The sequence below is a fragment of the Colletotrichum godetiae genome (genome assembly GCF_030913485.1).
Source record: "Colletotrichum godetiae strain CBS 193.32 chromosome Unknown BDP55scaffold_9, whole genome shotgun sequence".
NCBI classification, from domain to species: Eukaryota; Fungi; Ascomycota; class Sordariomycetes; order Glomerellales; family Glomerellaceae; genus Colletotrichum; species Colletotrichum godetiae.
In genome coordinates this window covers 1-12,494 of record NW_026851257.1, presented here as the reverse complement: position 1 = coordinate 12,494, position 12,494 = coordinate 1, and the positions used below count along the sequence as shown (strand labels likewise).

General features: G+C 52.8%; 5 protein-coding genes across 5 annotated transcripts; 2 read left to right on the top strand and 3 right to left on the bottom strand.

Annotated features, from left to right (window-relative positions):
• Positions 1–361: 361 nt before the first annotated feature.
• Positions 362–1,801, bottom strand: BDP55DRAFT_425879 (Alpha/Beta hydrolase protein). Its single transcript, XM_060567482.1, has 4 exons — positions 1,658–1,801; positions 1,134–1,604; positions 616–969; positions 362–554 (listed from the first exon to the last, which is right to left on the bottom strand). The coding sequence occupies exons 2-4, from the start codon at positions 1,497–1,499 to the stop codon at positions 381–383; spliced, it is 894 nt and encodes a 297-aa protein (XP_060432672.1). The 5' UTR covers positions 1,500–1,604; positions 1,658–1,801; the 3' UTR covers positions 362–380.
• A 2,288-nt stretch (positions 1,802–4,089) lies between these two features.
• On the top strand, positions 4,090–5,451 carry BDP55DRAFT_628974 (uncharacterized protein; the record flags this gene model as incomplete). The annotated part of the gene is made up of 3 exons (XM_060571963.1): positions 4,090–4,284; positions 4,361–4,839; positions 4,890–5,451. The coding sequence occupies 3 exons, from the start codon at positions 4,090–4,092 to the stop codon at positions 5,449–5,451; spliced, it is 1,236 nt and encodes a 411-aa protein (XP_060432671.1).
• Positions 5,452–5,916: 465 nt separating this feature from the next.
• BDP55DRAFT_653804 (S-adenosyl-L-methionine-dependent methyltransferase) lies at positions 5,917–7,978 on the bottom strand. Its single transcript, XM_060574218.1, has 10 exons — positions 7,664–7,978; positions 7,566–7,594; positions 7,379–7,464; positions 7,248–7,270; positions 7,054–7,183; positions 6,947–6,984; positions 6,853–6,890; positions 6,657–6,794; positions 6,181–6,600; positions 5,917–6,113 (listed from the first exon to the last, which is right to left on the bottom strand). The coding sequence occupies exons 1-10, from the start codon at positions 7,901–7,903 to the stop codon at positions 6,071–6,073; spliced, it is 1,185 nt and encodes a 394-aa protein (XP_060432670.1). The 5' UTR covers positions 7,904–7,978; the 3' UTR covers positions 5,917–6,070.
• Positions 7,979–8,632: 654 nt separating this feature from the next.
• On the bottom strand, positions 8,633–10,674 carry BDP55DRAFT_653794 (uncharacterized protein). Its single transcript, XM_060574217.1, has 2 exons — positions 10,416–10,674; positions 8,633–10,356 (listed from the first exon to the last, which is right to left on the bottom strand). Exons 1-2 carry the CDS (start codon positions 10,452–10,454, stop codon positions 9,025–9,027), a joined length of 1,371 nt encoding a protein of 456 aa, XP_060432669.1. The 5' UTR covers positions 10,455–10,674; the 3' UTR covers positions 8,633–9,024.
• A 497-nt stretch (positions 10,675–11,171) lies between these two features.
• Positions 11,172–12,494, top strand: BDP55DRAFT_526809 (carbon-nitrogen hydrolase; the record flags this gene model as incomplete). The annotated part of the gene is made up of 1 exon (XM_060567815.1): positions 11,172–12,494. A coding segment is annotated over one exon (1,323 nt), but the record flags the coding sequence as incomplete, so codon positions are not given.

The window sequence follows — 12,494 nt, the reverse complement described above, 5'->3', positions numbered from 1 at the left end:
GGTGGTTTTTCAATAGGTGACGCTCGGATCGCTGGATCGACGTGGACATCCCCTGACTGGCGACTGGGCGCTTGGGAAAGATGACATGTTAAAGTGCTTACCCTTGAACCTTTGGGATGGCAGATGGAATGCGGACTGGACCCCGACTCGTCGGATTTCTCACCGGGGAATACCCGGACCACGCCGAGATGTGATCAAGCATTGGGATTTTCATTCATCCTTCGCCATTGCTACGAATACTTTATGTTACGTGCTTCTCGCCCAGCATGCTACTTGGGGGCCGTTTGGTATTGCATGCTTTTCTCGTCTATCGTGTTCACGACTCATGATCATAACGCCATAGTTCATCCCGAAAAAAAAACTACAATGACGCCTCAGCCTTAGGCGTACGTCTTCACCATCTTCAGCAGAGCCTCTTCGACCTCCTTTGGGCTGGTGGCGTTCAAGTAGTGGCCACCGCCCTCAACCATAGTCACTGTCGCCTCCGGGGCAGAAGTGAAAAGCTTGATCTGCTCGCCGGGGATGTTGACACCGAAGACAGGATCGGCGGTTCCCTAGTTTTTCGTTAGTTATTCATCCCGAGGTAGTCAATCATTCAGCCGCATTGTCACGTACCTGAAGCCAGTAGACGGGGCACTTGACATCTCTCAGTCTCAGAAGCAGACCGTCTCTCGACAGCAGGTTACCCAAGGCCATCTTGAGCTTCTTGCGGCCCTCGTCGCCCTTGTAGACGGACTTGAGGGTCTTTGTCCAGAACTCAAGGGTCTCGGGCGGGACGGTGCCCGAGAAGCCCAAGCTGCCAACCATACCGCACCAGATGTCGTCAACGACGAAATCCGGCGTCGGGGTGGCACTGGACCAGCCGTCGTAGAAGGCCAGAAGCTGGGCCTTAGGGTCCCAGCAGCCCTTGACACGCGAGTCGGCTGACTCGTAGTCCATGGAGGTGCCCAAGGGCAGGAGACCCAGAATCTAGATTCGATGGAGTTCAGCACAGTCCAGAAAAGAAATCCCAGGAGAAACCCCGGGAAAACAACGATCCTCTTTTTTTTTCCTTTCCAAAAGGATCGCGATCCCAGGGAAACAAAGTGACAGTGCAACGGGGCCATTGAATGTCACGTGGCATCGCAACGTACCCTCTCAGGGGCCAAAATGGCCATACGGGTGACCATCCATCCACCTTGACTCGTGCCAAGAGCAAAAGCCTTCTGGACGTTGAGCTTGTCCATGACCTGCAGGGCCATGATGGCAGTGTCCCAGTAGGTGAAGTGCTCGACGGGACAGCTGGTGGAGCCGTGGCCGAGCGGCTCGATGGCCAGGAGGTTGACGGCGTCCGTCAGCGTCTTGCTGTTGAACTGGTCGTTGTAGAGGGAGACGGTTGTGCACATGGAGTTGATCAGCACGACGGTGGGCTTGGCGGAGTCGACCTTGTCTCCGGACAGGCGGTAGCCGGCCGTGATGCCGCCGAGGTGGGGGACTTGGAGAGTAGTCGTGGCTGCCATGATGTGATTTGTGTGAGTAGCCTATGCCCTGTTGCTCTGCTGTCTGCGAGTGTATAACAAGCTGCTTTGAGTTTGGTTCGGTTCCGGGAGGTAAGAAAAAGGTGGCTTGGACAGAAGTTAGGTTTAGTAGTAGGTTTGAAAGAGATGCAGATTTCTACATGTACTAAGCAACTCCTGAGGGGTTCTGGAGATCCTACCCCTCGTGGCGCCAGTAGCGGGTTGCATTGGGTAAACTTCAGAGTCGGCGGTGTATCTCAAACGGCCTACTCCGCCGAGAAGCCTCGGGAGCCCAATTGAACGTAACATCTGTTGCAGTAGACCACGGGTTGGGTTTCCCAAACGAGTTGCCTCACGGTGAGGCCTGTCCCTGTTTCGGTGAGGTGGAGATGGCAGAAAAAACGGTCGTGGACGACTCCAGCCTGGACAGGTCACCAAGTCTTCATTATCCGCCAGTCCTGGTCCCTGGAAGGGGACGTTCGTCGGTATCCGACAATATCCTTCTTTTGACAAGTGGAACAGAGTTGTGATCAGCGAGCACGCGTTGGGCTTGGATGGTCTTCCAGGAATATCCTTTCGTCACTCGTGCTATCGCCGAAGCACAGACTTCGGGAACAGGGACAGGACATGACTCGGGGTCTACTTTTTGAGGGGCGAAATGAGCAACCAGCTTTAGTTTGGCGGTGGCCATGTTCTCCCCAGCTAGCGTCCTCGCTGGCGCTATTGTGACGGACGACCGAAGAACCCGAGAACGACTTTACCTGAAGTGCCATTTTTACTCGGTCGTTCTGACGCGAGAAAGGGGGTTCAAACGTCGGCAGCGGGGCCGTCTCTGAATGGCGTTGCGGTTACGGTGGTGAGAGGTTCATCTCATACCATTTCCGGGTTCGTGGCGTCAGGGTTATTGAAGGCGCCGTCGTTTTGGCAGAGACAGGACCGTTAGAAGTCAAAAGTCAATTCCCTTTCCCGCCCGTCTAAGAGAAACGAACTGTCGGGAGGGACGGGAACATCCTTCCTCTAGTGTTTCTTCTACCCGTTTGGTATCTTACAGACATAAGGCGGGTGGGAGGCCGAAAATGTCTGTGAGCAAAGTGGACGGGGACGGGTTGGCCAGACTTTAAACGCACAACATGTCTTTCTCTAATGCGATGGATTCGGGAATTCTTCAGGTGAAATTCTTCAACCGGCCGGGGCCGATCGTTTGACGCGAGGCATTCCTTCGATCCTCATCTGCCGCCCCCAATCCCACACGCCATGCATTCTTCTGCGACGCATGCAGCTGCCGAGGCTTCGGCTACGGGGGAGCGAACCCTTGCTGGCAAGTCTGATGTTCCAGTGGCTCTCACAAATGCTCCAAGCTTCGAGACAAAGCCGGCCAAAACCCGGATGCGGTATTCGATGTGTAACAACAACCACATAATCAAAGGCCCAGCCGTCATAAATCTCCCGACAACATGAGCCCCGGGCCGACAAGGGCAGATGTCCACGCTGGGCATTGACAGCAATAGTCTTAGTGCCAGTGGTCCTTGAGACTTGAAGAGCCGAGAGGTACTAGCCGATACCTATTCGAGGCACCTCTAAGTCGGATCCCAGCAACGGGCGAAGCAATCCGGGATGATCCCCATCCAGCCATGTCGTTTTGCCCCAGGGCATCGCATAATTCAGTGGAGAACAACGCCGAAATCATGAACGTTGTTCGACCTGCAGAGGCCTGTCATCCTTTGGCCGCTAGCAACCTGGGTCCACAAAGCGTGGAAAAACACTCACTTATTGTGGACTTTTCTTCCTTCCTCACTTGGGAAACGAGGCGATCAACATTGCGGCGCGCAATTGCAGGAACTGGAGTACGAAATAACCCAGGAACGTGCATGTGTACACGACTAAGAGACCAGGGCCTTGCCTGACGTCCCTCGTGGCATCGAAGAGTTTACCTCTTTTGTGAACCTTGCAAGTCTATCAGATATCCTTTCCCGTCAGTTCACTCACTTATGCTCCTCTCCTGTGGATGATCGAGTTCCCTTTTCGGTTGTATATCTCGTTTGACATATATGCGGTCTTCTTCTTGGCCGCCGTTTTAGGAATGAAGCAATGGCGGCCGAATGGAGAGTTCCATCAAACCCTCACATAGTATTCACCACCCTCGCATGTGCTTAACCAAGAACACACGTTCTTTCCTCCCCAGTTTTCTTACCTTTTCGTCATTCCCACGTTGTCCAGGGGCTCGTCTCTCGACCGGCTTCACGTTGTTTTCAGGGGTCAGGGCTATAGGACGGCACTTTCTTGCAGAAGGATTCTGCCCATTCTTTTAGTCGGTGCCTGGGCAGAATAAAGTAACCCAGTTGCCCTGCTTCCCTTTATGGAGTCCTTCTGCGAAGCGAATCCGTCCGGACTGACGAGAGATTGATGAATGCGTGTTGACCCGTCCCCTTCCTTGGCCGTTGACCAGACCCCCCTTCTTTCTCTTGTTCGAGGCTATCAGGCTGGGTCCTTTACCCCCATTTCCCGAGAGATTGGTTCTCTCTTCCCCGCGGCATCTTGAGGATTATTCAACACATCGCGGCTGTGGGCTGAAAGACACTTTACGCACGAAAAGATGTCGACCGACTCGGGTCCGTCACCGTTGCCCGGGCTCCCTGGATACGACCCTCAAAACATCCAGCCATGGACTGTCGAAGTTGTGGTTTCGGTTACAGTCCTCGCCGTACTCGCCGTTATTCTCCGCCTTATCAGTCGTCAAACAAAGGGCCAGAAGCTGTGGTGGGATGACTACTTGATTGTCTGGTCGATGGTACGTTTTCCATCAATATCAAGTCTCTAGTCGGAGACATCGACTTTGGGCAAGATTAAAACTGACTCTGTTGTAGCTATGGAACCTCATTGTTGTTGGTTTCATCTTCGCGATGCACTCGGTGGGAATGGGCCTACACGCAGACAAGGTCGGCGTCGACAACATCGTGTTGATGGCCAAATACCTCGTCGTAGCAGAGATTCTCTACGCCTGGAATTTGGGCTGGACCAAGCTTAGTTTGATGTTGATGTACTACCGCATCTTCCACATCCCGTTCTTCAAGAAGATGACGTGGTTCGTCATCACTTTTGTTTTCGCCTGGGTCATCTGCATCACTTTCCTCTTCATCTTCATCTGCGTACCTGTCGAGAAGCTTTGGTATCCCGACATCCCGGGTAGATGCATCAACCAAGTCGCGACCTGGATCGCCAACGCAGCTTCTACTATTTTCACCGATCTTCTCATCTTGCTGCTGCCTCCCCCTCAGGTATGGAAGCTGCAGCTGCAAAAGGCTGAAAAAATTGCCCTGACTTTCGCCTTTGGCCTCGGTTTCTTGTAAGTGCCTTCTTCCGAGAGGGCTCCAGTGTTGCTCAACAGTATCATAGTGTCGTCTTCACCTCAGCATACCGAACGAGCGTCCTCTTCACTTACAGCGGAACCGACCCAAGTTACACTCTCGCTCCGACTGTCGGCTGGACCGCCATCGAAATGTCCGCCGGCATCGTCTCCGCCTGCCTACCGACCATCCGTCCCGCTATGCAGCGTATAGTCCGAGCCTGCGGTTTCAAGGGCAGCATGGGCGGCATGTTCCGCAGCACGACGGCGCTGGGCTTCGGCTCCAGCAGGAACAAGTCCAACTTCAGCAACGGCATGTCCTCGCAGGACCCCCACACGAACAACGGCTCCCAGATCGCTCGCAACCTCTCGACGACCAAGCATGGCGCCGGCGAAGATGCCTTTTACCGATTGCCTGACGACAACGGATCTGAGGGCACCAGCCGCCAGCCTACACCTCCCCTGGCAGACTCGAAGCTGAGACCGGATACCACCGGATTCGGGTACTCCGTCTCGAGTTATCCTGTCAAGGAGAGAGACGATAAGAGTGATGACGAGATTCCTCTTCACGCTATTCGAGTACAGAGAGACTTTAAGCACACGACGGAATGAAGCTGAGGAAGGGTCGGACATACGGAACACTCTGTGCGAGGTATTTTCGGCGAAACGACGATGAGAGTCCTATTAATTGTACAACTCATCAGGCAACTACACCGGCCTCTTAATTTGAATATACGAGTGGTTGTTAGCCCACACTTATGCGAAGGCGTTGAAAGGAGTCAAGGGAAAGGAACGAAAAGTTGAATGCTAGTCCATCGCTAGCACATAGTCAAAAGTACATGTACCCAGTGAAACCTGAGTAACGTCAGAAACGTAACATGGCGAAGATGCGCCAATCCTACGGTGGCGCGAAACGTGCTCTTAATCGCAATAATAATCCAAGAATGACCAACATATACCTACATGGACGTGACAGCCATGGATCGAGGCTGATCTTAGTCTGTATCGATATTAAGCTTACTTGGAAGCGCCAAAGTATTTCGACCATTCCTTCGACAGCTCGGCAGCCTGGTTGTTGCTACTTATATGTTCAGGTTCTTTGTGCTTGAAGTTGCTTTCATTCCATCACCAATCAATGTGCTAGACTAAAAAGGCAATTTTGGCCAACTAATCTACATCATAGGAGTTACCAGCGGCTTCACAGGTGCCTCTCATTTCTCTCGAGGTACAATTATTTCTCCTCTGTTTCTGGCTTTTGGCCATATACAACATTGCTGCAAAGAAGTAGTCAGTATGTACGCAAGCAACCCAAGCTCACTCAAAAGGTATCTAAATACTTACTAGTGTAGCCAAGCATGAGCTTTTCCAGTCTTGAGCTCGTTGCGTACTCCCGACAGTAACACTATAACCTCTTCCTTGGTCCAGCCGAGGACGCCACAGAGAAGCCTAAGGGTGAAAGCCTCCAGGCCATCCAACATTTGAATGAGGTTACACATGCCAAGATCCTTCAAGTGAGGGTCTTTGGCCCAAGGTCCCGCAGGGATCTTGAAAGGCTTGTGGACGATATTGATTAGTCCGGTGTTCTCCCTCACCAGCTTCTCTAACTTCGGCCCGACCTGTCCATCACGGCCTAAGACTTCGCAAGCTTCCATGAAGTAGCCCATCCAGCGGAGAAGCTCTGTGCCTTCAGTTGTGCCGTCATCCGAATAGAGCATGTAATCCCAGTCTTGAAATTCGGCCCAGCCCCCAGGATTCAGGTTCCTAAGAAACTCGTTAAAATGACAGGCAGCATTAAAACCTTCAGGATATTGACTCACTCGTAGACTCGTCTTACGTATGTCGGCCAATCAGCTAGGGCGCCAGCCATATAACGGCTGAAGATGAAATCGTACTTGTCCTCCCCAATCCATTCGCTTTCAACGTCGTCGATTTCGAACTTGACATTAGGTGGAACCCTGGAAGCATCAACTTGGTTAACCGTCAAAAATGAGTGGACTTGGCGAGTGAACATACCAAGGTGGCTGAATAGCACTCAGATCATTTCCAAGGATCTGTGTCTTTGTCAGAGATCATTCCATCATAAGCTTGCCTACACTATTGCAATTACCTCTGCATTTGGAAACAGATCACCCATTTCGATGGCCCCTGTGAAGAAACAGAGAACGATAAGCCTCTGGCCATATCTGCAACACGATTCAAAGCGCGATTACTCACAGATTCCAGTGCCAGTGCCAACATCGAGGATTCGGTGAGTCTTGTGCTCATCAATAGGCGCAAGAAAGAGTCGATTTCCAATGGTCTTGACTAGTAAAGTGTGAACCACGTCGAGTCTTTCCATTTCAGTCTACATGAAATTTCGGGTTAGTATTTCGTCACGAACTGATGGCTCTATGACCCGCAATACGCGCCTCATCATTGGGGAACACATAGGCTGTTGTGTTTTTTAAAGCAATTAGCATGAATCGAAATCTTAGCAGTGTTGACGATGAGATCCATAAGATTCATGGAGGTGATGCTGGAGTCTGGGCTCTGCACTTACCACCAGATCGAAAGGCATGATAACGCCGACCGTACTCGGTAGGGTAGTCAACGATGGAAGATGACAATGACGCAGTGTATGAGGAGCTATTGAGTCGACATCAGTACACGCTTACAATTTTATGCACTCTTTCCTTGTCATCTGTAATTGATGTGGACGGAGAGTCAGGAGTTGGGGGCGAGAGTACATTCTGTCATCAATAGTCGAGGCATCATCCTAAGGAACGGGTTACTTTAGCTTGGGCATAACTCGAAAGACACATTCTATGAGATTAAATGAACGCACAGTTATTCCATCGTCAATCTCAATTGTGGCCGGGGTCTCGGCAACGTCGGAAGGAGACTGAGGGGTCGGCGTCGCTCCTGCACCAGCCACCGATGCTGGCGTTGCTGCTGGCGGTGTTGCAGCTGCTGGCCTGGTCGCGGACGCTGGCATGGCGGGTGAGGCGGCCGACTGCGGGGATTTTGCTGACTTAGGAGAGTCTGTCGGCGGGCCTACGGTTGCTTTGGGAGTTGGGTCCGCCATGATTACTGGCGACTGATTCTTGTCAAGTCCTTTTGACTGAGATCAGTGAGTGGGCTGCGGAGTTGAAGAACAACAGCATCCGGAGACAACTGTCAAAGCAACTGGAAAAGTCGCGGGGTTTTGTAAAGTCACGGATGAGAGACAAAACCCCGCAGCTTGCCAGGCTTCGATGTCGTTGGTTCTGTTGGAACCAACTGCATCGTTCAATGTCGATATGCGAGACGCATGCGGACTGGAGCGTGCAGAAACCCGACCTCCTTCCACAATTGTTAGCTTTCTGGGTGGGCTGTTTAACCGCCCACAACACGAAATGAAATCTGTCGTCCCATAGCCTCGGATACCGCTTTGCAGCTCGCCTCTTCGCGGAGTGATTCTTATCATTACGCTGCTAGTATTGACCTTCAATGCTATAACGAAAGCTCTGACAACACTGGACTCTCGAAATCCTCCATATCGATCAAGATATCAAAGACTGAATCTAACATAAGCCAACCTGGAGCATCGATGAACTGCAGAAGAACTTCAGGTGCAGGGTTCCTGCCAGCTGGCACTTTCAAAGATGGCGGGCCAACCGCATTCTGGCCCTATTCGGACAGCTGCAGCTCCGTGGTCCTGGTCCGCAGAATTTCATGGACCCGGAACAGTTCCGGTAGCCCGCGCTGCTGAATGGAATACGTGATATCATCCGTCGCCAATCCTTTCTCATTTCTGCCCCGCCCAAGTGGGGGAACAGAGCAAACAATCGTTGAGTCGTCCACACCTTTGACTCCATGTGTCAGACATGTGAATGCTTGAGTACCTCACACCGGTTGCTGAAAATCGTTCGATATATAGCGACCCTTTGTATAGTTTTGGTGCGCGAAGTATTAGTCGTCTTCCTGGTTACGGCGAGGGCTTTGTTAAGCATTATCATGTCTGTGGCTATGCAGAGACGGCGTCATCTCTGTACGGGGCAACGGAAGTCGGATCAGATTGTGATAAGCTTCGAGATGTAGCGTAGAATCTTGGCTATTCAAACACTTGAGCTAATGTGATGGATTGAATCCTGATCCAGAATGTCAGAGAAGGTCGAAGCTACATATTTCGCACGTATTATGGATGGATAGGAACACAAAGACTGTCTATTTTTTGGGCAGGGGTTGAAACTCATTCACCCACTGATTCCTCGGCTTGCTCAGAGTGCTCTTACCGCGTCGCAAGAAGTTTCCATATCCCATACTGCTAACGATACCGCTGCCATCGCGGTCCCAAATCACCTTGCCTCGCAGGATGGTGAAGCGCGGCCAGTTATGAAACTTCATCCCCTCGAAAGGAGAGTAGTCGATATCATGATGTAACATCGAATTCTCCAAGACGAACGGCTCTATCTTTGCAGAGTTCGTCCCGCCGTTGGCAGCAACCTGCTCAGCCGTAGGGTACCAAATGACAAAGTCAGCATCATACCCGGCGGCGATCGCACCCTTGGTATCTCCCAATCCATAGAGTTTTGCGGGGTTCGTCGCCGTGACCTCGACAAACTTTTGCGGCGTCACTCTACCTGACAGCACACCACCTTCAAACAGCAATGGCATTCGAGTTTCAACACCGGGAAGCCCATTCGGGACCTGGTCATACCGCATGGAACCATCTTCCTTGCCCAGGCCCGCCTTCTTACCGTCAGGATGATTGTATTTACTCGGCGCGTGGTCTGAACTGAATGTCGTGAATGTCCCGTTGGCGATACCGGCCCACATGGCATCCAAATCCATGCGGTCCTCACGCAACGGCGGACTGCAAATATGTTTCGCACCGGAGAAGCTATCAGTAGCCGGATGAGACGGCTTCAGGGCGTCGGCTGTTAGATAGAGGTAATGGGGACACGTCTCTGCGTGAATGGGCAGAAGCCGCGTCTGCGCCCTCCTGACGTGCGCGGTGGAGGTCTTGGACGACATGTGGACGATGAGGATGGGGATATCAGAGAGCTCAGCGAGGGCGATGATACGGTACGTCGCCTCATCCTCGGCGATATTGGGCCGGCTGATGGCATGGTAGTATGGCGCCGTGAGTTTCTGCTCTGCAAGGCGGGCCGTTATCCAGGTTATCATGTCGCTGTTTTCGGCGTGGACCATGGTTGTCATGCCCAGGTTCCTGGTGGCCATCATGACGTCTAGAATTTCGCCGTCTTTCAGTTGAAGGGGTTCGTAGGTCATGTAAAGCTTCACAGAGGTGATGCCCTCGCTAACAAAGAATGGAAGCTCATCGCGGAGGATAGTTGAGGTTGGATTTGTGAGGATGATATGGAAGCCGTAGTCGCAGTATGACTTTCCCCTGGAGCGTGAGTGATAGTCCTCTACGACTGGGTGAAGAGACTGGTGGGTGCGTTCCTGGGTAGCGAATGCGATGATGGTTGTGGTGCCACCCGCAATTGCTGATCGCGTGCCGGTCTCAAAGTTGTCTCCTGTTGGGGAGTTATCCTGATGCTGTGTTAGACAAGGGGGTTTCTGTTGGAAATTCGAGTGGGAAACCTCTTTACCTGGTCAAGGTGCACATGGGAATCAACGCCGCCCGGCATGACGAAGCCATGTTGCGCATCTATCACTGTCCTGGCCGAAAAAAGAGACTTGAGGTTCTGGCCTACGGCTAGGATTTTGCCGTCTTGGACCACGATATCTTGCCGTGCATGGACATCGGATGCCGTGACCTATGTGTTGTCGTGTCAGTTGTCTGTACGCTCAAGGGTTTCCTGGCCCCATGACGACGCATGCACTCACCACTGTGGCATTCTCGATGATGAGTTCGACCTCCATCTTCTTGTCCAAATTCACAGCGCTGTGCTAACAATATTTTGCGCCTAAGGCTTTTGTGAACCTGGCACGGAGTACTTAGCATTCCCGAGTTGCCCTCGACACGATATAGAGTATCTGCAGAGTCGTTGACGACATCTACACTGGCCGTAAATTTGATAACGCTGCTCCTACGTAGAAGAGATAGGCTTCTATGACACAAAGATAGGCAGGCGCGGCAAACTAACCGACGCCCTATCGCAGCTTATCGCCCGCCACTGGAGCTGGAAGCTGCAGGGAATAGGACGGACGATATTATGCGCTGATCTCAGTGCATGAGGGGTAGACCTAGTACCACTAAGCTGGAGAGAGTCGGAGAAGAGCTCAGCAACTTCTCGTGATGAAAAGCATAAGTTTGGGCTGAAGTAAAGGCAATTGCGTAAAAGAGTGGTGTTGAAAATAGAGCGAGTCGACGACTGCACAAGCAAGTCAGAACTTCAGCAGCAATGCCATCACGAAAGCTCCGCGTGGCTGCGGCCCAGATGGGCGCAACACATTACAACGACCCCCGGCCCAAGACATTGAACCGCATGATATCACTTCTTGAAGCCGCAGCCGCAAAGGGAGCACAACTAGCCCTCTTCCCCGAAGCCGCCTTCACAACCTTCTTCCCCCGACACCTGATCAACGACCCCTCGGAACTTGACTCTTTCTTCGAGCACGGCGATGTAGCGACGCAGCCGCAGACAAAGCCGCTCTTTGATAAGGCCAACCAGCTCGGCGTCGACATCTCGGTCGGCTTTGCCGAAAAAGCCGACAATGGCGAAACCTTCAACTCCTGCATCTACTACCACGCAAAGAGCGGCTCTGTCCTCTCAAAATACCGCAAGATTCATCTCCCTGGTGATTTTGAGCCCTTTGCGGATCCAGATGCCACAAACCAGCTGGAAAAGCGCTACTTCAAGCCCGGTGACCTCGGGTGGAATGCGTTCCGGGTACCCGATCTGACGGAGCCGGATGCGGCACCGGAGCGCGGGGACCCCATCTTCGGCATGATGATCTGCAACGACAGGAGATGGGCCGAGAGCTGGCGCGTCCTGGGTCTGCAGGGCGTCGAGGTCGTGCTCTGTGGCTACAACACAGCCGGCTTCGCGCCGCATCTCTGGGGAACTAGCGCCAGCATGGATCCGGACGAGGCGAGGAACAAGGCCGTCTTCCATCACAAGTTGGTGATGCAGGCTCATAGTTACACGAATGCCTGCTTCAGTATAAGTGCAGCGAGGTGCGGTCTTGACGATGGGAAGTACGACCTGATTGGCGGAAGCTGCATCACAGGACCGGAGGGCGAGGTCATCGCCGAGGCATCTACGACAGAGGATGAGGTCGTCTATGCGGAAATCAACCTGGACGAGTGCCGGCCAGGCAAAGAACGCACATTTGACTTTGCCAGACATCGTCGCGTGGAGCATTACAGTCGCATCACGGAACAGACCGGCGTCGTGGAGCCTCCCAAGCTCACATCTGCCACCGAGCAGAATCACGATAGAGCAGCAAGCAATAGCATCACACCCCGAAAGACTGAAAAGAAGATCCGCATCCTCCTCATCAACCCAAACAGCACCCGCGCCATGACCGACGCCTGCGTCGCAATGGTCGAGAGCCAATTACCCCCAGACGTCCTCGTAACAGGCTTTACGGCGCCCCGGCCGGCGCCCTCAGCCATCGAAGGCAGCTTCGACAACGTAATGTCCGCGGCGGCTGCGGCCCGCGCCGTCCTGCCCCTCGCGGCAACACACGATGCCGTCTTGGTGGCGTGTTACTCTGATCAC